Source organism: Pseudochaenichthys georgianus, chromosome 4 (assembly GCF_902827115.2).
Source record: "Pseudochaenichthys georgianus chromosome 4, fPseGeo1.2, whole genome shotgun sequence".
In the NCBI taxonomy this organism is placed as follows: Eukaryota; Metazoa; Chordata; class Actinopteri; order Perciformes; family Channichthyidae; genus Pseudochaenichthys; species Pseudochaenichthys georgianus.
Genome location: NC_047506.1, coordinates 20,728,009 through 20,754,246, shown reverse-complemented (window position 1 = coordinate 20,754,246; position 26,238 = coordinate 20,728,009). Strand labels below are relative to the sequence as shown.

The following is a 26,238-nucleotide window of genomic DNA, read 5'->3' as shown; positions in this document are numbered from 1 at the left end:
ATATTTTGAAACTAACACATTAAGCTTACATTAGCTGAGTTTGCTGGGCTTGCTATCTGAGAGATCTGTTGGCAAGAGAAGCCATTGTTTTAAAAATGACTAAGAGTTTCAGGTTATAATCTGCCACTGTTATCATTATATAATGCTGAGCGAGAACTGACAGCTCAACCAGCAATACCTACGGGGGGCAGTCAATCTACTAATTAAAATGGTCCCCTCAAAGTGGGTAATTTGTTAAATAAAGTACTCTGTCCTCTAATTAGGAAGTTATCAGTGAGTGAATGGAGGGTCGTAACGAGCTTCCCACAGGAGTTTGTGCTCTCACAGCTGGAAGCTAACAGACTGCTCTATCAGACCAGGGGAATGATCCTGACCCTGATTCAGAGCGCCTGCTCACATTCCTCGCGGGGGAAATTCACTTATCTGCTCGGACATGCAGCAGACAACAAATCACCAGTAAGGAAATGAAGTAGGGCCAGTGTACTGTGTTATCCCACAGGACGGAGGAAAGGCAATTGTTTTGATACATTCCCTCCATCTTTCTCTTTCACCACTTGTCTTACAGGTCATTTTGATATAGGACACCATATGAAACACTCAGCTCAAGTACCACAACGAGGGCAACCACATTGTCAAGCTTTCACATTTACTGCATGTTATATAGACTACATTCACTCTGGTATTATGTTTATTTATAAGGTTTTGCTGCTTCTTGATGGGGGGGACCAATAATGTTCGGTGCACAATAGACATGAGATTTAAGTAATGTTGAAACAATTATATTTATCAATAAGTGCTCCAAAACTAAATAAATCGGTATCTACAGTATCATGATAATCGATGAATTATTCTAGTTACAGCTTTTGTCTTCCTTTTTAATAATACATTTGTTCTATGTTCAGACAATTTCTAATGAATAAATAAAGGTAATATATCTACTTGTTAGTTGCAGACCAAAATCAATGAATGGGTCAATGGTGTTGTACCAATAGACCAGTTTAATAACAGATAATGATACTTATCTTAATAAAATCAGCGTGTAGTAAGGTTTTATCACAGGTCAAACTAACTGATCATCTGATTGAGATCACAGCTTTGCCTTTTTAATCCTGCAATTAAAGGATAACTGATTTCTGTCTCACGGGGGCTGCAAGAATAAGTTGTGACCACAGCTTTAGGGTTTCGTGTGTTGTGTCGTTTGTTGTACCTTTCACTTTGAGTCTTACTTGTCTTGTCAAATTGTCACTCTTTTAGCTCTGTTTTTGATCTCTTCCAACTCTTAAATTACATATTACAAAATGCTTATTACATACCATATTTAATTTTGTCTTAATTTACATTATTTCATTTCATATTCTGTCCTTGTACATATCCCATATTCATGTATATAGACTTTTTGCACTACTTTATATTTTGTATTTTTGTATTTTATTATATATGTTGGATTGTTGGAGGATCTCAGGTCATAAGATTTGCATGGCCATTTCTGCACTGTAGCTTTGTGCATATGACAATAAAACCTTTGAATTGAATTGAATTTGAATATCTTGCTCTTTAGCTGCTAAATAATCTACTGTGTTCACCAGCTGTTAGATAGATAGATCTTTAATTTTGTGACTGTACAGGTACAACGAAATTACAATAAACTCAAGGTGCCAACACGCAACAACAAGACAATATAAAAATAACAAGACACTATAAAAACAATAAATGGGATTTAAAATAGACATGATAGGGAACATGTACATACATAAATAATAAATTAAATTGCACGATTCCCCTCGTATTGCACGGAAGGCTTATACAATTTAAATATTAGCAGCGTTTAGTGCACATATGGCCCTGGGGAAAAAAACTGAACTTGAGTCTGTTTGTCCGAGAAGACATGGTACGGAAGCGCCTGCCTGAGCGCAGTCGTACAAAGTGCCTGTTCTCTAACAGAACAGGAAGTGTGCCGTTTCTAGAGCCACAGGTTCGAGTGATAACATTTGCTACAGTTGCTTTTAACACAATATTTACATATATATTACACATTTTAAGTTTGGAGTTAGTGTGCAGGTGTTCTTTTCTATATGGACAAATAAAGAATGTATTTACATGTTTTAAAAAGCAATCTGGTCCAACTTGAGTTTCTAACACAATGTCTGCATCCCTAGATCTATAGTCTGTTTGTTTGTGAATCCCAGGAGCAGGTTGTTGTGATCACCCTCAGGATATTTGGATCAATGCTGCTTCCTTCTTTCTCCTCAGGGTCTACATATGGTCATTACATTCTGTGAAGATAGACTATATTGTCATTGTGTGTCCTTCACTTGCAAAACAAGTCCATTCATCATTTAGATGTGGCTTATTACAACATTTACCCAACTCTGATGAAAATGATTCTTCATCTGGCTGCCTCTTATTGTGGCTGCCCAGAGTTTGGGCCGAACGAAGCTCTAGATAACAGTATAATATATGAGGCCATTAGCAGAGTGAGGAAGTGCTGTTTGAGTACATTACTTTCACCAGACTAAAAGGTATTTAGAAGAGTTTAAATCTTAAAGAATACACAAAACATTACTCTTCCTGTCGTGTTACCTGCAACTCTAGTAGAGATACACAAATACATAAATGCACAGACACACACAAATGGAAACATACCGTTTTTATATAAAAGCTATTGTATCAGTTTTTCCTCCAATGATAATCTGTGTGTTTGTTATTGCAGTACTGCTATTGAGGAGACTTATTCCAAATCTATGAGCAAACTGGCCAAGATGGCCGGCAACGGAAGTCCACTGGGGTGAGTAACACTTTAAAAACTCCATACATATTACAGCAACTCATCCTTATCCCCTACGGTTAAATTCATACTGTTGGAAAGTGTTTGTTACTGTAATTATACATTTAATGGTCATATGGCTGCATATGAGATATGAATGAGTACCATCTGCATCACCAAATGTTCATACTGTGAAATAATGCCCTCTCTGCTATTTAGCCTATATGGTTTCATACATCCAGTATGTTTTCTATTTTATGACAGGTTTCCTTATAAAAAGTCAATGTATATATCTAGTACTGAGTATTTGGATTAAACAACAAATAGCGCCAACTCATTTATTAAAAGGTGATGGCATACAAACCATCAAAGAGCACATTTAGACATCGAAGGCTGATGAATTAATTAAACTGCTCCTGGCTGAATGACGAGAGTCCTGCATAAACACAAACATGTTTTTGACAGCTCAATATGAACGTTTTTGGTAATCGTACTGTAATTAAAATTCTGTTTCAGTGCTCAGTCCACACCCCTCACAATACCGATGAAGAAACGTTTTTAAATGTAAAATCTAAATTGGACTCGAAATGTCTTCGCAAATTGCTCAATTTTGATCAAAATAGGTTTAATAGAATTGGTTTTTTTCCTTAGCTGTTTTCTAAGTCATATTGTATGACCGCGTGCAGTTGTATCACAATGTTGAAACATTTGTATTGTATGAGCAAAAATACATGTAAGGATACTTCTGATTGAGGGAAGCACTTCTCTTGTAACCAGAGTATGGCACTTCATCTTAAATGAGGAGAGTTTTGACCTAGCAGTGTCATTGATGCTTCTGTACATTTTTCCTAGGACTTTTGCTCCCATGTGGGATGTGTTCAGGGTCTCTTCAGACAAGTTGGCCCTCTGCCACCTCGAGCTGATGAAGAAGATGAATGATCTCATCCGGGACATCAACAAATACGGAGATGAGCAGGTCAAAATTCACCGCAAGGTATGGACCTGGGATAGCTTGACACTATCCTGAAAACTGGATGATTTTCTTTTGTGTGCCTGTGTGTGTTTCTGTGAAGATAGACTATATTTTGTCATTGTGTGCCCTTCATCGAGCCTCCCTCATCCTGATCTAATTAATCCAACAGAAAATCTCATTACCGTCTCCTCCCTTCACAGTAATTGCTGTATATTCCCAAAAGTACAATGATGATATGTACAGGATGTCCATTTGTTTTGTTTTGTGTGTGCGTGTGTGTGCCAACCAGACAAAGGAGGAGATGGTGGGGACAGTGGAGGCGGTGCAGGCGCTGCAGGTTCAGAGCGGCCACCTTCAGAAATCAAAGGAGGGTTACCACGCCAAGTGTTTGGAGCTGGACCGGCTCAGGAAGGAGGGAGCTCCACAGAAAGATCAGGAGAAAGTTAGCCATCACTCTATATTTTCAGATTTCTAACGGTATAGAAGTTTCCTTTAGAGGAAGATTAAAGGGTTGGTTGAAAAAATACACATTATCTCACTAACTTGTGTTAAGAGACATGCCGTTATTTTGGGTTGTATTGGTTTAGGCCTTAAAAATAGCAGGCTCTGATTTTCCGCAACCTCCCCGGTGCAATGAAAGTTAACAGCAGCAACTCTAAGCTTGTGGCAGTTACACGGGATAATTATCAGACTCAAAAGTCTAAAAATAGAATTGTGAGGAATCACCATGCTTAGTCTTCTTTATTTTGTGTTAAAATCAGCCAAGTGTTGCGGTGCCCAGATGGACAGCTGTTTTGCACTCTGTACTATAACAGATTGTGGTATCTTTAGTCTTTGAAGCAGCAAAAACAAGCAAAAACATTTCTCCTAATGCATGAGTGTGAGTTAGTTTACTTTCAGTACTGAGAAATAGTCCCTACTAAATCTTTTGACTCTATTATATTGTAGTTTGGGTGGACCGATTCATTAAACAAAGTGAAGAAATTCAGATTTTTGCCAGTAATTTAACATCAATCAGAGTATTAAGTGAGTATTCAGTTCTCTTGTTGTACCGATGAAACTATGGGAAATGTATATTAAATGTGCCATTGGAGCCGTAGTTTGAGCACTCAAGCTTTATTTCAATCCGGCCTGTATTAGTGATTGCTGTTATTTGTTAGTGCAAGCTATGGCCCTGTTATAATTCAAATATTATTCAAAAAAGCCTTGACAAAAGTAGTTTGGCAAAACACTCCCAACTTAAGGTTCTCTTGTAAACTTTTCTGGTGCTCAGTCTACTTATGGTCCTCATTCGTAATAATAATCTATGTTATTGCTTTGGTATGCAACACCATTTCACTACCAGTATAAGTGAGCTAGGCTTACATTTGATAATTAGAACATTAGGAGATGATGTGACATATTGTGTGCATAGTCCAAAAGCTACTCCTCGTGTTCAGTGCATCGATTTTCCTTAGTAGGCTCTGGGACGTCGTGTTATTAGTGTCTGTCTTGTGACCCTAAATCCATCTTACGTTTGTTTTTTGTTTTCCAATTATGAGACAAAAGTTCCTGTTTTATGGCTGTTACTTGTTTTGTTTTTGATGTACAAACTGAATACTGAATGAAGTAGTTAAATGGTGAGGCAGAGATTGTTCTCAGTCACTCACTGAGCTTTTCAGTGTTATGTCAGGTCTGTGAATGAGACTCTTTAGCTAAAGGCCATAGTTTTCCTCACCCTTTCCTTTCCTTCCTCACTAGGCGGAGCTGAAGTCTAAGAAAGCAGCGGAGTCATTCGGGCTGTGCATCGAAAAGTACAATCGCGTGGGAGGAGAGTTTGAGCAGAAGATGAGCGAGTCTTCGCAGGTCAGCTCTGACACCAGCTGGGCCGGGGGGGCACTTGTTCTCTCTCTCCCCCCCTGCTTTGGTGTTTTGATGTGTTTCTCCGTCTCTCAGGCTTTATCTCTTTATCTTCTGACTCACCCTCTCTGTAACCTCTCCCCAACACAAGAACTCCATCTTATCCTTTCATGTATTATCCTAAAATGCCTTCCCAAAAATGGAAACCTCAACCCCCGACTCCTAAACACCCACCCACCTGCACAAAGTGCACATCCTGGCCCCCACTCATTACCTTTCATCACTGCCTCCACACTTCCATGGTTACTGCTGCCGTTTCCATGGAAATCCTTAACAAAAACACCAAATGAGAGCGTCTGTTTTACATTTGAAATGATGACTGAAATCCTTGTGAACAATTATCTCTGGAAATAGCTGTGAGGGGGAAGAGTCGGCCGTTAGCGTGAAGGTTTATGTGGTTCCTGCAAGATAACAAGTCAACAGATCAAAGGAGAAGTGGAAAACAAAAACCAAATAAAAACCTTCTTTTGTTTGGTTCATTCGGTCCAGAAACTCATTCACTGGACATATTGGCAACGTGGAACCACATAGGGAACTCAAATGCTGACTGAACACAAGTTATGCTTTAAGACTTAAACTACAGACCAGTCTGAAATATATCTGTTAAATTGGCCACTAGAGACCTGGCACATGGCAGATGGAAATAAAGTACCCTGCTGAAGGCTGAACTCAGTTGTGAGGAGTGAGAGGGGAATGTTTTATGTTCGCTCTCTACCCACTTAATTGGAGAAAAGAAACTGGCAAAGCTCACTGTTCACAAACTCACTTCTCAAACAAAAGCCAATAGCACTATATCAAGGCAATTGCCCTGAACCAGACAGCGACAAATGAGCTGGCTAGATCAAACCTAAATAGTAAATCCTCTCAAATGATCACTGGTTTGCCGACCTGACAACCCAGGGCCTCTCCTGCTGGCTGAATGCCTCTGCAGCGGCTCCTGATGGAGCATATCTCCTTGGAAAGATCATTTCACTTATCATTCCCCCTACCTCACAGACCTGCCCGCTGCCTCCGCTCATCAGAAGCCAACCTCCTATCCATCCCCACCCGCATCAATCACCGGACCTGGGGGGACAGAGCCTTCTCCGTCGCTGCCCCCTCCCTCTGGAACTCACTCCCCCAACCCATCAGAGACTGCACTGACCTCACCACCTTCAAAACACTCACGAAAACTCACCTCTTCAATCTGGCTTTTAATGTGTGATTGTTTTTGTATTATTTGACTTTAATTTTAACTATATATTTATTTGTTGTTCCTTTCTTTTTTTTCACTATATCTGTAAAGCGTCTTTGAGCACCTGTAAAAGCGCTAACAAATTAAATCCATTATTATTATTATTATTATTATATGTTGAGGTTAGGGATTTGATTTTGGTTCTTCTCTTACTATACTATACCTCTCTAAGAGAAGTTAGAACGTTTCCTTTTTGGGTTTTTATCTGGAGACATAAGCATAAATTAAAACTGAAGAAAAAAATGTGCCAACTCATTATAATATCAAAAAAGTTCAGTTTCTTAGTTGTTTTTTTGTAAAGAAAATGTCTCAAATTCATCTTTTTAGAAATTGAGCCAAAACAGCAGGGTTTTAAAGTAGAAGTCAGTTAAGCTTTGATGTTATGGGGTTGGTTTTGAAAGGATTTAATCAACAATGGATTATTAGGGTTTCACATTGTAACAACTTTTTCTTGTTTTTCTTATGTGTGTGTTTGTAGAAGTTTCAGGAAATCGAGGAGGCCCACCTGCGACAGATGAAACAGCTGATCAAAGCTTACTCTCACTCCATAGAAGACACCCATGTTCAAGTGGGACAGGTATGTTCAACCTGTGGGCATCCACTCAGACGAAGGTTGGCAAAAGGTGCCCCCTAAACCCCCTCTTTGTTTAATTGCTTAGTCTTGTTATGTATCATGATTATAATATTTGATAACATAAATAGAAATATAGACTACTATTGCTGTTTGACATATAGTAGATACAGATACAGTTAAACAAAGGTCTGTCCTAAAGCATGTATGTATACTTTTTATTTTCTTACTTTTTTAAATATATGGGATAGCATCCACCTGATCATGTTAGCATTTAGGACTAATGAGTAGCATCATGTACCAGCATCACCAACACTTCCTTTACTTTCCTCAAGTCACTTTAGCAGGAGTGTTTATGTAAGGCTCAGTGGGATGACAGGCACAGCAATGGCATTTGCAATTGTAGTTTTTTCTTAATAATATTTACTTTAAATCTCATCATCACACAAGGATAACCAAAACAATATTTTCATTGCACCATTGTTAATATTACAAGCTTGTTTTAGTACCAAATAAGAATAATTATTGTTCTGCTCTGTTACAGGTCCATGAGGAGTTCAAGCAGAATGTGGAAAACATTGGCATTGATAACCTTATCCAGAAATGTGCGGAGCAGAAGGGCACGGGCAAAGACAGGCCAGGTACAGTTCAGCTCACCAGCTGGCTCATTTCTAGTAGGAGTGAAATAAACAGTAAAACTTCCCCAGCTTACATAACAATTCAAATATGAAAACACCCAGAATCAAAACGGTATTGTGGAGGTGGAGATTCATAGTGAAAAACACAACAGGGATTAAGTGGTTCACCTAACAGCCTATGTGTATGTGTGTTTGTTAATGTTGTTATCCTTGTCAAACTGCCTGTCTCCTGCAGCTCTGGTTGGTTTTGAGGAGTACATAACAGCTTTGCCCCCAGAAGGTGCGAAGAAGAGTCGAGCAAAAGCTTTCAGGATCCCCGGCCTCGGCAAGAGGGACAAGGAGCCAGACTCCACGTGAGTGTGCACAAACACAGAGAACCAAACGTGCTGTGCTCCACAAGCTCTGATCTTCTTGAAATGAATCTTAGTCTTCCTTTTTTAGCAGCTGCCTTCAGTCTGACTTACTATTACATGTGTTGTTTTTGTATTTGCAGTGACTCCGCAGTGCCAGAGACACCAGTGAGTATCAGATATACACACATCCACACACTGCAGCTCCAAAGCCACTCACTTAATTATCAGTCCCGTCCGACTCCTAAATCTGCAGTTCCCTGAAGAGTAATGTGATTTAGAGCATGTCTGCCTTTTGAGAAGTGTGAATGCCTTTTAGAGAGAGGTATTGGAAAGAGAATCACATACATGTGTGTGTGTTTGTGAAAAGAAAGTAGGCAGGAATCATGTGTGTGACTGGTGGTGTAGGGTTTCCCAGGTTTATTCCGGTACTTCTGAGAAGAGGTTTCTGAGATACTTGGCAGCCAAAGTGGAAGTGCGTAACTGCATATGACAGTGTGTGTGCTCTCATCTAACAGCCTGATGTGGAAAAGAGTAAACATCAGATCACAGAGTCATTGCTGCAGCTATTCGACTCTTTCAAGGGCATAATGTTTCTGAATATAGTGTGAGGCTCACTGGTAGTAAAAGCAGAGGTCACTTTAAAACATGTTGCATAAGAGTATACATGAAGCAACACAGTCCATTCAGCTTCCAGATTTCACATTGTAATAGTTATTATTTAAAGAAAGAGTCTGAAAAATTACTTTTAATACTGTTAATTACTTATTTTATAATAGAAATTCTGCCCGGAAACTAGCTCATCTGCAGTCTTGAAATCATAATACTGTTTAAATCTTTCAAATGGGCGTTTAGAAAGGAGTTTAAGACACGTTGACAGCCTGTATTACTCAAAGCTGCATTTATTGATTTCTGACCACTAGGGGCAGAATAACCATAACAAAATACTACAACCAACACGATTGACATACTGTATGAACACCTTGTAAATGTGTTAATAGCAATGTCATGTATAAAGTCGTATTCCTGTTTATTAGATTAACATTCAATGACAAGAAAGTCAATTATATTCACATTTTGTTTTTGGTTCGATAGTACCAAATCCTGAGCTAAGTATCTGTCTCTTTAGTTGATAACTGCTACAATAGTTTAAGCAAGTAGTAACTTTGTCTCTCTGCTGTTGCTGGTAAACAGGATGGGTAGATTGAAATACTTTATTTTGCTGAAAACATCTGCCTTTTTGCATTAATAGTGAACCAAAACCGTTAAGTTGTTTGTTCTACAACTTAATAATGAGCTGCCCCTCACAAAAAGCTCCGTAAAGCCGAGGGGAGCTGCGCAGTCCGGTGCTAATTCTCTGTAGGCTCCTCACATCAAGCCCTTTTACGTTGTTTTTAAATCTTACAACATTTTAATATAAAGTACTGCTGCCTTAAATCTAATGTGAGTCTTACTACTCTAATCCCAGAACTATTCTAGTCTGTTAGTATTGTTCGTAGTGTTCATACATCGGATCTTCTTTCACTTTCATCTGATAAAAAGTATATAAATGGGTACAGTTATACTTTGACTGAAATCTGATCTAATCAGACACCATCTGTATATGTTCACACTCAGTCTACAAATAGCTGCTCTTACGTTGGCTGGATTGTAAATAAGGCCTCCCTCATGTCTTATTTTGAAGATCATGTGACCACAGCTGACATCTTTCCAGACATCTCGACTCTAAGAAATTGTTTCAAATTCAACTGAAAGCAGACCTTCAGCTGCGTAGTTTGACCTGTTTGTAGTTACACTTGTAGGAGTGACCCACTGACTCACACCTTCAGCATTTTTAGGGTCTGTTGGCCCTCTCACACACTCTCACAGAAGGCTCTCAGTGGTGCATGTAGGCTGCAGTTACACAGTATGACAAAGCACTTCTGTGTGTCCGATATGTGCCTGAAGTGCCATGTGTCTGCCTGTTGCTGACCCAGCTGGTGTCTGACCCCCTCTCTGGTGTGTGTGTGTGTGTGTGTGTGTGTGTGTGTGTGTGTGTGTGTGTGTGTGTGTGTGTGTGTGTGTGTGTGTGTGTGTGTGTGTGTGTGTGTGTGTGTGTGTGTGTGTGTGTGTGTGTGTGTGTGTGTGTGTGTGTGTGTGTGTGTGTGTGTGTGTGTGTGTGTGTGTGTGTGTGTGTGTGTGTGTGTGTGTGTGTGTGTGTGTGTGTGTGTGTGTGTGTGTGTGTGTGTGTGTGTGTGTGTGTGTGTGTGTGTGTGGATATAGAATTCACCCCTGGAAGTAGACGACGAGGGATTTGTCATCCGAGCTGACAGCACACACAATGATATCCTTTTTTCTGCTCACAGACAAGAATATTCACCATAATATCATATTATCACTTTTCAAAAACAAGGTTGCTCCTGGGAAAAGATTCACCAAGACACTGGAGTTTGTTAAATAAATTAATATCATTCTTACAAAATATATATGTTTGAACTACATTTTAGTCTCTTCTTTTTTCATCAACAAAATTGTGGGTTGATATCGTCAGAGTTGGTTTTTAATGATGTTGGTGCCATCTTGTCATCATCTAAGTCTTAGGAAAAAAAACTAAATATTTCCCCTTTTTTTCAATGAAATGCACACCACTATAAACAGATTACATATTTGTGGTGAAATAAAAAAACAATGATGCTTGTTCATGTTTAGAAAGAGCTGATTTATAACCCACGCATTGTTGCTGTTAGAATTTCACCATGAAAAATCTATCTGATAAAATACTTTTTATATTAGTGCCTTCTTCTTTTTCGAAAAACAACTTGAGCTTACTTTCAATTCCCTTCTGTTCGAAACATATTTCAAAGTCCATAAAGCCATCTAAATGATTTCACAAACTTGAGTCCCTCACATGACGGAGGCAGTTTGCACCAAATAAAACCTTGTTATTCTGCTGAATAGACTCTTAACAGACCCCTCACTAAGATGGAGGCGTTTATGTGTAGTGTGCAATCAGGAGGTCGGTGGGCGAGAGGCGGGTTCAGCCAATTTGTTCACACAAGCGACCACGTTCACCGCCTCATTAACTGCAGAGCTCTAGACAATTACAAAGGTCAACACTGTGTGTTGCAGCAAATCACTAAGTGCTTCCCCCATGTTTAATACGGACAGCCTGCATGGGAAACGCATGAATTGTTCTCTTCTCTCCGGACCTGGTTCATTTATCAGTAGCAACCCTCAGCGCTCCAAAATGCAAACTCTTACTGACTTCTCCCCATCGGGCCCCCGCCTGCTCAGAACACATGGTTTTTGTTTGTCATACAGCTGCATTATGCCCTTTGTCTGAATCTTCTAAATAACACGTGCCAAAAACACTTCACATGATGTGATGCAACAGAGGGCAGTCCAGAGGAAGAGGAAGAGGGGGGTGAGTTTTCTTGGGGGAGATGGTGCAGCAGGAAGTGGCGGTTGGCAGGTGTGTGGCTCTGCAGTCTTCTCCTCCATCACACTCTGCAGAGCTTCTGCCTATATTTGTGTTTTGCATAATGTTCGTGTTGCACTGCACTCTGCTCGGCTGCCTGCTTCACCCTGATTTAATCAATCTTACAATGAACTACTCTTCGCTCTTGAAGGAAGTCACAGCTGTGTCCAAATATAAGTAAACAGTGGTATTAGTTTTATTTTTTAGAGAGTAATCGATTTAGCTGAAGCCTTATTTACAGTATTTTACCATTTCTTAGGCTCTGCTTCTCTACAGAAAAAAAACTCTGAATCTAAATGTCGGTACGAATTTAATGCATTTTTTGCTTTGCATTCTGTTTTGAAAATTGAGACAAAACAGTCCTACACTGAAAAAACTGAACTGTTGACTTTAATTAAATGTATTATGTCAACAGATTTCACATAACTGTATTAGGTTAGTTGAAAGCAATAATATTAAGTTTAAATAACAAATACTAGGTACAACTTAATAGTGTTGCTTTAAACTAACCTAATACAGTTGTGTGAAATCTGTTGACATAATACATTTAATTAAAGTCAATGTTTAATTTTGTCATTGTAAAGTAGAGTAACGTAAGCCAAAAAGGACCTTTCTTTGTGCCATAAGTCTTGCATTTCTTGATTAGCTCTAGCCAATCAACATCAGTTCTCCCTCCCTGTTTACACCCTTGACCTTCCTCTCTCTGTACGCTGCTCTGAGGACAAGGAGAACAACTTTTACTCCAGTGACTCAGACTTCGATGACGAGGAACCCAAAAAGTTCCACATCCAGATCAGACCGGTCACCAGCAGCGGTCGCAGTAACTCCGCTGCCACGGAGAAAGAGCTGAAGGCCACCGTGGGCTCGCTCACCCTGCCGCCCAACAGAGGCGCCCGGCAGCAGGTCGCGATAGTTTAGATGTTTCTGTCACCTTCTGTGTGTTTGACAGGATCCCTCTAAAGACAAGAACATTTTCCCCAAGATGCAGGAATCTTAAATTAAGTGAAGAATATTGTTAACGCAGCTTTCCCTTAATCACCTCTTCTCTGAGCTAGACCCATTTCCTAAAAGAGTTTTGGATATAGCTAAGTATATTTATCTTACAAGAAACTATTAGAAACACGTCACTTTTCCACTGGGTGACGTGTTCCTTTATTACGATGAACATGAGAGCTGTAGATTATTTTATAGCTTTGCTGCTGTAGATACTCGTTAAATCCCCGAAAACACATTATTTCGCAGCGGAAAATAAATAAAAACAAGTCCTATTCCTTTTTGACAAGCTCATATCTTAAGTTTCCTGCTGTTTAAGGTTCAGACAGTACTGCCATGAATTCCTTTATTGTTGTTTTGAGAATTTTTAAAAGAAACAGCATTTTTAAGAACAGTTTAAGAACAATATAGAATAACATAATCCATTTCTTCTACATGAGTCCTCTGTATTGACCAAATATTTCCTCACTTATGAATTTCAGGTGACAGTGAAGCGTCAACTCTCCAGTAAGTTCAGTCAAATGTGTCCAAATGTTTTCGTTGTTACTGTGCAAAAACATTCTAAGTCTAACATTTAAGTTATAACACAGACTTCTGAAAGCTAATGTTTCTCTGCAGGAAACTCAAGTACTGCAGGACTTCGCTCAGAAGAGGGCGAAGGTGCCTCCCACAGGGGTGAGTCGGATTTCAGTCTCATTTTTCTTTATCTATCAATTTTAACGATCTGTCAACTTTTTCTTACTATGTCTTTTTATACAAACCTGAAGCAATGAGTACATTTTGTTTATTTACATTTTAATTAGGTAAAGAGACACTACACAAATCAGAACTATACACAATGGATGAAAAGATTAACAACACAGGCCATAACCAACAAAAACAATGTAATACTATTGTGTGGACATAAAACAGTTTTTTTTATATATATATATTCTGATGTTCTATTGACCAAAAAATTAACTGATTATCAATAACATAATTAAAAATTTAAATGTAATTAAGAATAAACACATTTTCAAACAGAACCACATCTGTAGGACTGAAATGAGTAGCAGCATCTCTCTACCTCCAGCCAGTTCAGCCCCATGTTGCCCTCTACAGCACAGCCAGCCTCCATTAGTCCCACCGGCTCTGCTCGTGCTCCACAGCGTGTTTTATCACAGAGACGATCGTTAGCGGCAGAAGGTTAGGCTGAAGGTTTCTCAGCAGCAGGGAGTCTCTCTATAAAGTCAGGAGGCAGCAGGATTAATGATTAGTTTCTGATTAAAGCGGGTCTCTGCAGCGGCCGCAGCAGTGGCCGGAGCTCAGTGAGACCTGGCTAATTGCTGGTATTTATCACGGAGGAGGTAATGGCTGATGGGTTTTCCCCACGTCTCGTCCTATCTCAGTCGATTTCTGCCTCCTGATGAGGGAGCGTGCTCTGCAGTCAGTCACTCTGTGTGTGTGTGTGTGTGTGTGTGTGTGTGTGTGTGTGTGTGTGTGTGTGTGTGTGTGTGTGTGTGTGTGTGTGTGTGTGTGTGTGTGTGTGTGTGTGTGTGTGTGTGTGTGTGTGTGTGTGTGTGTGTGTGTGTGTGTGTGTGTGTGTGTGTGTGTGTGTGTGTGTGTGTGTGTGTGTGTGTGTGTGTGTGTGTGTGTGTGTGTGTGTGTGTGTGTGTGTGTGTGTGTGTGTGTGTGTGTGTGTGGTCTCGTTACAGATGGAGAGCAGGAAGGCCTCCGCAAGTCCACCTCCAGTCCGGATCGCAGCAGGTGAAAGGGCTCTGCTCTTCATATCTCATATCTGTCAGAGGGGAGACTCATTTGGAGGTTCATTAACTTCATCCGTGGCGTTAACAGCTGCATGAAGCTCTTCAGATTTCCTTCTCACAGTCTTTCAACAATCACTCATACATGTGGTCCAAAGCCTTAACATTGTACCTATATATGTGTGTGGTCTTAATGCAAAATCTAAATGTATTGTAATAACAGACTCTACTGTTCAGGCACATGAAACCTAGCTGCAAACATGTAGCTCCCCCCAGCTACGATAGCATTAGTAAATTACTGATAAGGTCTGACTTGAAGTAAGCAGTCCAGTTCATCCAAAAGCTCCCTCAATCCCTCCTCTGCCCTCTTCCGATTGTCTTCTTTGTTTCCTTTTTGTTTCTTTACCAGGTTGAGTTCTACACCGCTGAGTTCAGACAGTCTGTTCGGACCGCCGCTGGACTCTGCCTTCAAGTCCAAAAGCTTTGATGGTCGGGATCAACTCAGAGAGCAGAGCGCCTTCGGTGCCTCTGAATGTAAGAAACCTGTTGAATATATGAATATAAATATTGTATTTGTGTGTTCACTTTAATACCATGTTGGTCCAAATTATTTTTAACAGCACTATGAATATGTAAATGTAAACTCCCTCAGCATAACCCGACTTTGATTTATTCTTTGTTTTATTTCCTTTATTATTTTGTACTAAAAGTTTAATTTATGACATGTAATGAGTCCTTTGTTTCCCTTTTGGTATTTTGTGTGTTTACTTCTTTTGTTTCAGACGCTGCCTTCTCCTCCGACTCCTCCTCTCCAGAGAACGTTGAAGACTCCGGCCTGGACTCGCCTTCCCATCAGCCTCTTGGGCCCTCCCCAGAGCCGGTGGGCTGGGCGGCTTGGCCTCCTGTGTCCCAGAGTAAAGAGCCGGCTCAAACCCTGGAGCGACCTGCGGACCCTTTCCTCTCTGCGTTCCGGGACCCCTCCCCAGGTCGCAGTCCTCACCCTCAGGACGCCCCTGCCAGCGCCTGGTCCGTCGCCTCGTCTCGTCCCTCTCGGGCCCCCCGAGACAAGGACCCCTCCTCCATTCGGTTCCCTGCGTTCCCCCAGACCCTCTCCCTGCCTGAGGTGGAGTTGTCTGTGTGGAACTGTAAACACATCCCCGCCGAGGACCCTTTCCTCGCTGCGTTTGAGAGGAGCGTCACCCAGGAGACTGTGAGCCTGTCTGACGCATTGTCGCGCCCACCACCCCGCCCAGCGCAGGAGGGGAGGGGGCTGGAAGGGAGGGGGGTGGAGCTGCGAGGGGACTCATTCTCAATCGCCGACACCAAGACACTCCCTGCCCCTTCCTCCTCCTCTTCATCCTCCTCCAATCGTAAAAACAGAGACAGGAAACGGGACCAGAGCCCCCCGCCTCCCGTTACTTCTGATGACCCCTTTGCCATCACGATGATTGGCAGCCCGACGCACCAATCAACGCTGGCTGCTGCAGAGGCCGGGCTGATCCCTCCACACAGCAGCAGGGGGGGGGCTGGGGGGGGCTCCACCAACAGCAACAGGCTGGTACTCAATGTTAATACAAGTTCTCTGCCTGCGGCTCAGCCCAAGAAAGAGCTGATGCACTGGAACTCTGTCCACAACCCGTTCGGTGAGAGTGTCTCTGGAGGGCTGAGCGGCTCCAAAACACTGGAGGCAGGAGGAGAGAGGAGGAAACATCGATCATCAGACAGCGAGCCACGCAGGAACGCCCCCCCACTTACCAGGCACTCAGGACCACAGGAGGATCTGTGTTTCTCCACAGACAAAGATCAGGACTGCCTGGATCTGAACACTCAGATAACGTGCAGTATCATTCCACACAAGGGTACTGATTTATTTTTACACTATTATTGTTTGGCAGTGTTAGAAATTGCATGTGTGATTCTTGTCTTGATGTCGATCTTCACATCATTTCAGGATTACAAGAGTAGACACTTGGTGGTGTAAAAGCTATGAAAACATTAGAATGGCATCCACAGTGCTTGTGCCACGGCCTCCACAAATGCAAAATCTTGCAGTGCAAACTTCATTTGTGTAATCCCCAGTGAGTCAGATACACTCAGACATCTAATATGTTTTTCACTTGACCCATGCTTCACGCTTATACCAAGTTTGATGAAAATCCTGAGCAGGAGTTGTTCTGTTATCCTGCAGACCGACTAACATACCAAGCTGAAATATTACCTCCATGGCACAGGCAATAAAAACAAGGTAAATACAAAAGTGAAATACTCAGCAACATAATTAAATGAAAGTAAAAACAATCACAAGAGGTTCTAAGCTATGATTGAAGTGTACCAACAGGAAACTAACTTATTATCTAAAATAGAGTTATTGCATTCAATCTCTACCTGTTTTTGGCAAAGCTCTGTCCAATCTAACAGAGACATAGAGAGACAGAGACATGAAGATCAGGACGATGCTGCAACCCTCACACTGACATGTTTATACACCACACCCTTCTGAAACCAAACCTTCAATACTTAAAGGAAGATACGTTTTCCTTAACAGTGAATTTTTTTTTACGCACTACATCAGTTTAATTTAGATTTCTAACAAAAGCACAACAGCCTTTTTAATTAGTCGACAAGAAGCTTGATCTCTCCATCAGGGCCCGCCTGTTCAGCTGTTTATAAAGGGCTTAGTCAGATAAACCTCTTTTTGTTGATTAATAATCAGCCATTTCTGATGTTAGAATGAAGATGCATGGTTCCTGGCTGATGACAACAAATATGATCTATTTACCATGCTGGTTTTAGAGTGGACACCAGATGAATCATTAGTATATCAAACAAAGAAAATGTTATGATTGATGAATCATTTAAAGACGTCTTTTAATCTTCTGAGATGCTTGTTGTCCGACTGTAAGAAAAAGAACCAAAGGAATCCCAAACTGTGCAAAATTCACGTCAAATCATCACAATTCAAACAAGACATCCCTCTTAAAGTAGCAGCGAAGCAGGATTGTTGTTGCTGTTCTTTTTCAGTAGAGGTGAAAATATCTGTGAAGAAAACTCCGACACCAACAGGATGCTAAATCCTAAATTAAGCCAAAACAAATCAAATGTTGTTTTTGGTGCCAGCTCGTGTTGGCAGCGCGTCGTTCAGCTCGTCTCCGGCTGTTCTGAACATCACACCACTTGTAATCGTGTTTTAATGTGTGATTTGAAAATTGGCTTTTTGTCACTTTGTGTGTGTGTAAGGGTCCAAGCTGAACTTCCGACAGGACAGTGAAGGGGTCTCAGCGGCCCCTCCTCGAGCGGCCCGGGCCAAGAGGACTTCAGGCCGGCTCAGCGGCTGTGAGAGAGTGAGATATTTATTCATATTCTCTTAATATAATGTCGTGGTTTCTTTATTACAACTTGACTTAATTACAAGACTCATTGAATTATAACTCTACCCCTTAAATTATGTTCATTCTCAACACAATTAGAGACATGACATGGCAGCAGAGGGCAAACTGAAACCTTACTGAGTAAAAAGAAAATAATACTCCTTATTCAATCTGACCAATACAATAACCTTCTGACCAAACTAATATGACATGACCATTTCTGGCAGTATAATGGCTGTTGAGGAACTTTTGACTTGGCGATTTTTCAAGTGACATTTTTTGTCAACCGACTCAGAAGGTCAATTTATGTTATTGTTTTTAATAATTTAGGACCTTTTCAATATTTGTTTCACATTCCAATTTCTAAGAATTTAAGCTCATTGCTCTTTGGTGTAATTGATCAATTATACTATCATTATATCCGTGGCATAAATTGTCCTAAAATCACAATATGATGATCAATCTGAATTACCCCTGGGTCAGTATTTGGTCTAACAAAAGTAGTTATTGGGACAGGCCTAACGTAAATAGCCAATTGTTGTGTTTCAGTCGCGGTCTCTGTGCTCCTCCCCCCTGCCGGAGCCCAGCCCCTCCCTCACCTCCTCCTCCTCCTCCTCCTCCTCCAGCCCCAGTGAGTGGGGCCCTCAGGCCAGGGACATGGACTGGGGGAGTCAGAACCGAGCGCCCAGTCCTGCTCGGGTGGGACAGGCCTCCCCCCTGCCCTTCCAGCACCAGGACCTCCCTCAGAGACAGTGTAAGCCTCCGAACACGAGTAAAGCTGCTCTACACGACTGATGTCTGAAAGAACGGCATGAGTTCTGTTTATGGGAGAAACAGCAACACATTTACTTTAAGGAACTAAGTCAGAGTTTTGAAAAATAAGCTTATTCCCTTTCTTGACATTATGTAGCTTCAACCAGGACGCCATTAGCCTAGCTTAGCATAAAGATAAGAGGCAGGGAGAATCAGCTAGCCTGTGCGTCCTGAACTTCCTGGGATACTTTGATTTGACGATTGAACTCTTTGTTTTTTGTACGAGTCAAACAAACAAGATATGACATGTTAAATGAATGAAAAAGGTGTTGGCACGTGGATTTTTTTCTGGTTAAGGCGAGTTTGCCGTTTTCCTCTGATCTTGTTTATGTATCTCCTAATTGAAGCTTGATATTAACTGTGAGTGGTCAGAGTGGTATTGAACCTCTTATCTAACTCTTAGCAACAAAGCCATGAAAAGCAATTACACAAATGTCAAATACTCCTTTTAACGTGACTTATTCATGTAAAACTCACTATATTTAAGGCACTTGACACATCTGTTCTCCGCAGTGCACCTGTCCCGAGGGCCCAGTCCCATTTCCCTCAGCACACAGGAGGCCTGGCCGGTGGCAGCAGCCATCACAGAATATATCAATGCCTACTTCAAAGGTGGACAGCACAACCGGTCAGTAAGAGGATACTTATTAAATGAAATGACAGAAAGGCCAATCTTACACATTCACTGCACATAAAGGGGAACTCAATGTTGTGTGAGTACAACTGCACATGTTAAAAAGCTGTTCCGTCTGATGGCCTCCAGTGATATCCCTGCAGTTTTGAGAAGTGATGTTACCGCCTCTTTAGCTACTACTCATCTTGGTTTGGGGCTAAAGGGTTTTAACTAGCATATCACACCCGAAATATCCAAACTCATATCAAACTTTTGCGATTGATTCTACATTTTATTTGACCCTGTCTGGTCCTCCCTATATCGACAACACTCTAATCTAACATTCTGTACATTTTTAAGTCTGATGCTCAATTTAAAGAAAACGTATCAATTGGCTTTTAATGAGTTTGTTTGAGTCCCTTTTGAATGACATTTACAATGCCAGCTTGTTTAGAGAATCAGTTATTAAAGGGGATTCATTTGAATTCTGTTTGTGTGTTTCCTTCTCTCCCCAGCTGTCTGGTGAAGATCACAGGCGACCTGACGATGTCTTTCCCTGCTGGCATTACCAGGATTTTCTCTGCCAACCCCAACGTTCCTGTTCTCAGCTTCAGACTGGTCAACATCTCCAGGATCGATCACTTCCTGCCGAACCAGAAGCTGCTGTACAGGTCAGAGTCCTCCTGCCTGTTGAGACTCTGTTAGTGACTCTGTTAGTGACTCTGTTAGTGACTCAGTTTGTGACTCTGTTAGTGACTCTGTTAGTGACTCAGTTTGTGACTCTGTTAGTGACTCTGTTAGTGACTCTGTTAGTGACTCAGTTTGTGACTCTGTTAGTGACTTGGTTTGAAAAAAAAAAGATGTATTTATGTTCAATACAATGAATACAATACAATGCATATTTAGATATTCAGGTAGCGCATCAAACCCTCTCTGATGTCAGTGCCCTCCTCCTCTGCCCCATGAGCCACTGCTACCCCAGGCTCTGCTGCTGCTGGTGCATTCCACCCATCATCATAGTCCTCTCCATGACTCTCGCAGAGGTTATGCAGAGCACAGCATGTCAGCACCATGGATTTCACAAGTTTAACATCACAGTCATTTCTTTTCATGAGGCAACGCCACCTTCCCTTCAGTCTACCAAATGCGTTTTCAACCACTACCCGTGCGCAGCAAATTTTCTTGTTGTATACCACATGTTCTGCTGTCAGCCGTCCAGTGTCTGGGAAGGGTTTTAAGAGCCAGCTTTGCAAGGGATAGGCATTGTCTCCCAGCATGTAATAGCCAGCATTCACCCCACCAATGTCCCCGGTGCAAGGTGGAAAGTAGTTGCCACGACTGGCTAACTCCCACAATGAGGACAGCCTCAAAACCCGAGCGTCATGCATGCTCCCAGGCATTCCTGCAAACACATTCCAGAAATGTCCCTTTCCATCTACAACTCCTTGAAGGATGATGGAGTGCCAGCCTTTCCGGTTGAAATAGTCACAGTGGTATTCCTGTGGTGCCAAGATGGGTATGTGTGATCCATCAATAGCACCTACACACTGTGGGAGCCCCCACCGGTTCTCAGTGTAGGCAGCCATTTCTGCAAAGTCTGCCGGTCTGGTGAACGAATTGGTTCCGGTACTAACAACGCCTCTGCAGCAGCACAGAAGTCTCGCACACACCGGCACACAGTGGTGTTGCTCACTCCGAAAAGATGTCCAATGCTTCTGTACTCTGAGCCGGTCGCAAGCTTCCACAGTGCGATGGCCACTCTCTTCTTTAGAGGTATACACTCGCGGAATGTTGTGTCCTGTCTCTCCATCGCTGGCCGCAGTTTGTTGCACATGTTTCCTCAGACATCCTGAAGTTATCCACCCACTAAGTGTGTGTGAAAGATGGAACAATCACAGACCACCACTCGGTAGCTCGGTCGAGCATCCAAACACATGGTCTGCGGCGACGTAACTTCTGAAATACACAAATAAAAGCATACATATTTTAATACGTAAAAGTGGTAGCTACAATTAATTAAATATTTGAAACACTTTGGTCGTATTGTGAGCGTGAGCCTAAACACATGGCTAGTTAGCGAACGTTAGCTTACCGAGTAGTAGGACTTCCAAAACTCTCGTCAGCTTCTTCTGCATCTCGTCTTGCTATACGCAGCCTACTTTGAAACATCACTTTCCTGCTTGCTGTGATCACTTTCCTTCTTGCTGTGATAACAAGCCACACACCAAGAAACAAGTAAACGATCGCTTCCACATCCTCCATTGTTGTGTGTGTTTTGTGAGTTGTGTCGCATTGAAGATGACGCCACTGCAGTTTTACCCAGCGTCGCTCCGACCAAAAAGCTGATCGCCCCGCCTACACTGCGTTGCTACCCCAGGTCCTAAACTGTAATGGAAATGCGCCACGGCCTCGGACGGCCAGCGAGGCAGCCCGAGGCCTGAGCGAGGATGCTGAGGGACGCTTAAACGGGGCTACCCCGTTGCAGTGGAAATGCGCCATTAGTGACTCGGTTAGTGACTCAGTTAGTGGCCGTTTCTCAATCTCGAGGAAACTGGCTTCCAAGCCAATATTTCAAGGATGCTATGTCATCGAGTGCCGCCGAAGGACTTTCGAGGCTGCACATGGGTAGACTTCGTGTCCTTAAAATCCCCACAATGCTTTGCGCACGGACCAATTTCCCCAAATCTGCGGTGGAAAATGTAAAGCGGGGCCTCTCATATGACGCACACCTGCAAACTTGCTTGCCTGTTCCACTCTTCGTTTTCCGAATGCCAGGAAGGATTCTTGCCTAGCTTCTGAAGGAAGTGACTCGGAAGACATGTGCTACCAAGCAAGCAGCCTCGCGATTGAGAAACAGCCAGGGACTCTGTTAGTGAGTCGGTTAGTGAGTCGGTTAGTGAGTCGGTTAGTGAGTCGGTTAGTGAGTCGGTTAGTGATTCTGTTAGTGATTCTGTTAGTGAGCCGGTTAGTGACTCGGTTAGTGACTCGGTTAGTGACTCGGTTAGTGACTTGGTTAGTGACTCGGTTAGTGAGTCGGTTAGTGACTTGGTTAGTGACTCGGTTAGTGACTCGGTTAGTGACTCGGTTAGTGAGTCGGTTAGTGACTCGGTTAGTGACTCTGTTAGTGAGTCGGTTAGTGACTTGGTTAGTGACTCTGTTAGTGAGTCGGTTAGTGACTCTGTTAGTGAGTCGGTTAGTGACTCTGTTAGTGACTCTGTTAGTGAGTCGGTTAGTGACTTGGTTAGTGAGTCGGTTAGTGACTTGGTTAGTGACTCGATTAGTGAGTCGGTTAGTGACTCGGTTAGTGACTCGGTTAGTGACTCGGTTAGTGACTCGGTTAGTGAGTCGGTTAGTGAGTCGGTTAGTGACTCTGTTAGTGAGCCGGTTAGTGACTCGATTAGTGACTCGGTTAGTGACTCGGTTAGTGAGCCGGTTAGTGAGTCGGTTAGTGAGTCGGTTAGTGACTCTGTTAGTGAGCCGGTTAGTGAGTCGGTTAGTGACTTGGTTAGTGAGTGTATGAGACGCTCATCGTCCCTGTGTTTCTGCAGCGATCCGTCCCAGAGTGACCCGGACACCCGAGACTTCTGGTTCAACATGCAGGCTCTGCAGCTGTACCTGCAGAGAGAGGCCGAGCTCAACCCGCAGGCCTCGTACTACAACGTCGGCCTGCTCAAGTATCAGGTCAGGATTTCAGATGCTCACCCTCCATTTACTCAGATGTTCTGTTTATATGTAATTCAAATGTCTCCCCATCAGTTCCACATCTTAAATGTACAATGGTGGTTATTAACTTCTGAATAATATCCTTATGATCTGAAAGATGCTGAAAAGAAAATAGATCCATTTAAACCATTCAAGTTCATTTCAATGTCCAGGCTTTTATAGTACAAGGAGAGTCTATATACAAGTAATTGCAATATGATATATTCGATAAATAATTTGTAAGTTGCAAATAGATGAATGTTATGGATGTTCTTTCAAAAGTTCAGGTGTTTAACAGTCTTATGTAAAGCTTCATTCACTATTTGTTTATCATTGGACACTGTATTCTCCTTATTTGTTGAAGTTATTATATTTTTCACCTTTCTACTGTGCTCGGACTAGAGTTTTCTTTTTGTATTTGTTTGCAAATATCAGGATCACTAGATTTGGTTTTAGACCCCATTCCCTTAGTTGACTTTTTTCAGTTGTATGCCTTGAGACTGACAATCTCCTTTGCCCCCCCCCCCCCCCCAGGTGTCGTCCCAGGACCCGGGCCGGGCCCCCCTCCTGCTCTCTGCAGAGTGTCAGCGCAGCGGCACGGTGACCCGGGTCTCCCTGGACTACCACTGCTGCCCCGCCACGGCCCCCTCCACCCAGCTGGCTGCGGTCCAGGTGCTGCTCCCGCTAGACCACACCGCCACGGACCTGCAGTGCCAGCCCCCCGCCTCCTGGTGAGAGAGGGGGGTGACACAGAGCTGTTATCTGTTAGGAGCATTAGCCCATTAGGAGGGGTCTGTCCTGTAATTTACTTTATCAATATAATCAACAGAATTATCGGTAATGGGAAAATACAATTAGAAATTAACCATAAAATCATATGATATGAGCCACTCAACCAAGCAGCTTTATCAGTTATAGGTATTTTATTATTCATTTCAGGGCAATTATTTCCTTCGTCATTTAATCTTTTAATTTTTATTTAATAATCGCCTGTTTTATAAAATCAAAATGTTGTTAAAAAATTATTATTATTTTATTATAATATAAAGAAAAATATAGCAAATCTTCCCAATTCAAACCAGTGAAACTTTAAAATCGTGTGTTTGTCTTTTATCATGTAAACTGGGAATTTATTCAACAACAAGAAAATAGATCTATTTTTCTCTATTTTCTTCTCTAACAAGTGATCAAATACAAAAATAATACACTGAATAATTGATTAGAAAAACAATGTTGGTTGCTGCTCTAACACAAAAGCGTACCCACTGAATATCGCTGGTAGGACATGATTAATCTGAGGCTGCTGATGGACAGGAGAAAGGGCAGACTCAGGATCAGTTCAGGCCTCTCTGACTCTCTGCTCCTCTGCAGGAACGCTGAGGAACGACGGCTGCTGTGGAAACTCCCCAACCTCTCCCCGACCAATCACAGCAAAGGTCAGAGCTGCTCACTTTTTATATATTTGATTGAACATTGAAGTTTACAAAGAAAGTTCTAGAAGCAAGAAAAGAAAAATGTTTCCAGAAAGATGCACATGACTTAATAGACCAACTGTTTTGTGTCTATCCTCAGCCAGCTTCTTAATAAAATGAGTGCCAGATGTTCTACTTTATTGCCTTGTCAGGTTCACATCTGCACATTGTGTTTGACAAATGTAGAAATAAGAAATGAAATCTTATGAGCCAACGACAAAGCACTGAAAAGTCACCATAGCTCTGCATGTTACTTCTGATAATACTCATTTCCTGCACAAGGTTTCTTTATCACTGTTGAAAGTGCCGCTTTGCAGGAGTCGGTAACGACATTTCTCAGCTTAATGTGATGGCTGAAAAGAAGAAGCTCAGTATTTCTTCCTTAAACACATCATTTATGACCTTGAGTGCTTGTGACATTTACAAAGAGGGCAACAGTTGAAAGGGTTAAATGTGCTGTTAAAAGAAAGACAGGACTGAGGTTTTCTTAAACAACATAAAGTCATCCTGCATTTTCCTCTGAGCTGTTGCTTCATTTTGTGTCAAGTGCACAAGGAGCTTTAGCTTATGACCATAATAATAATAATATTACAACTCTTACATGTGGTGTTTCTCATGTTCCTGTCTCTCTCTGCCTGTGGGTGGTCCCCCAGGCTCAGGGACCCTGTGTGCCAGCTGGCAGTGCCTGGAGGCCCCCCGCGGCCCCCCACCCAGCCTGGCTGTTCAGTTTGTGGGCTCCGGGGCCTCGCTGGCAGGCCTGGACGTGGAGCTGGTGGGCAGCCGCTACCGCATGTCGCTGGTCAAGAAGAGATTCGCCACAGGTGACTGAACGCACACACGTTATTTGTTATTTATGAAATACTATACGATGGCATTTCTTTAATTTGTGGGTTACGGTTTTATTACATAGTCACATATTTTTATAATGACATACTATGCTATGACATTTTTTTATGAGGTACTATACCAAGATACTTTATATATTTACCTTTTTATTACATACTATAATATTACTTTTTCTATATGTATAATAATATTTTCCTGACATTTAATGAATACTATGCTGACAAAGACACTACTACACTTGTTTAAAATATTTGTATGACTTATTGTACCAGACTATACCATTACTTTTAAAGACATGAAAATAATCATTAGCTGTAGCACTACAATCAGTTTGTAGTTTAGTTACTTGTCTGATACTAATCCACTTTTTAGCCTTTAAATGAAATAACTTTAAGTGGTTTTATTTTACAAGTTCCTATAACTTGAGCAAAACACCTACATGTAAGGTATAGCAATTCATTAGGTAGTTTACTGTAGCATAAGCAAGTTCACTGTATACTGCAGGGAGAACAGAAATGATATATATATTCTGTTGGTCATTCCGTTCACTTGACGCTGAAAGAGTTTGCACATACAGAACGTCTCCTCTGGGTCAATGCTCATCTCCTGCTGTTCCACAGGGAAGTACCTGGCCGGCTGCTCCTTGTGAGGACCCTCGCTGCGGATCAGAACTTTGCACTTTTTCCAAAAAATAGACCAGAAAGAGATGACTGAAAACGGATCAGCCTTAAAGGACGATGTGCACTTACTTCTGACGGTGTCCTGCTGTCTGAGGACCAAGCCTTCTTCCCCTCTAACTTAAG

The 26,238-nt window shown here is 41.9% G+C and overlaps 1 protein-coding gene across 2 annotated transcripts in view; it reads left to right on the top strand.

Annotated features, from left to right (window-relative positions):
* fcho1 (FCH and mu domain containing endocytic adaptor 1) overlaps positions 1-26,185 on the top strand; it is a 63,304-nt gene extending 37,119 nt beyond the window's left edge. For both annotated transcript variants that reach the window (XM_034081908.2, XM_034081910.2), the window contains 24 exons: positions 2,711-2,785; positions 3,617-3,758; positions 4,027-4,179; positions 5,478-5,582; positions 7,349-7,447; positions 7,986-8,082; positions 8,315-8,432; positions 8,573-8,597; positions 10,692-10,752; positions 12,596-12,789; positions 13,362-13,386; positions 13,498-13,554; positions 14,574-14,625; positions 15,031-15,155; positions 15,404-16,480; positions 17,859-17,962; positions 18,539-18,743; positions 19,316-19,430; positions 19,931-20,086; positions 22,964-23,096; positions 23,652-23,848; positions 24,489-24,553; positions 25,243-25,410; positions 26,056-26,185. In XM_034081908.2, coding sequence (XP_033937799.1) covers positions 2,711-2,785; positions 3,617-3,758; positions 4,027-4,179; positions 5,478-5,582; positions 7,349-7,447; positions 7,986-8,082; positions 8,315-8,432; positions 8,573-8,597; positions 10,692-10,752; positions 12,596-12,789; positions 13,362-13,386; positions 13,498-13,554; positions 14,574-14,625; positions 15,031-15,155; positions 15,404-16,480; positions 17,859-17,962; positions 18,539-18,743; positions 19,316-19,430; positions 19,931-20,086; positions 22,964-23,096; positions 23,652-23,848; positions 24,489-24,553; positions 25,243-25,410; positions 26,056-26,084 — 3,577 coding nt within the window. In that variant the 3' untranslated portion in view covers positions 26,085-26,185. The remainder of the gene's footprint in view (positions 1-2,710; positions 2,786-3,616; positions 3,759-4,026; positions 4,180-5,477; positions 5,583-7,348; positions 7,448-7,985; positions 8,083-8,314; positions 8,433-8,572; positions 8,598-10,691; positions 10,753-12,595; positions 12,790-13,361; positions 13,387-13,497; positions 13,555-14,573; positions 14,626-15,030; positions 15,156-15,403; positions 16,481-17,858; positions 17,963-18,538; positions 18,744-19,315; positions 19,431-19,930; positions 20,087-22,963; positions 23,097-23,651; positions 23,849-24,488; positions 24,554-25,242; positions 25,411-26,055) is intronic.
* Positions 26,186-26,238: the final 53 nt, after the last annotated feature.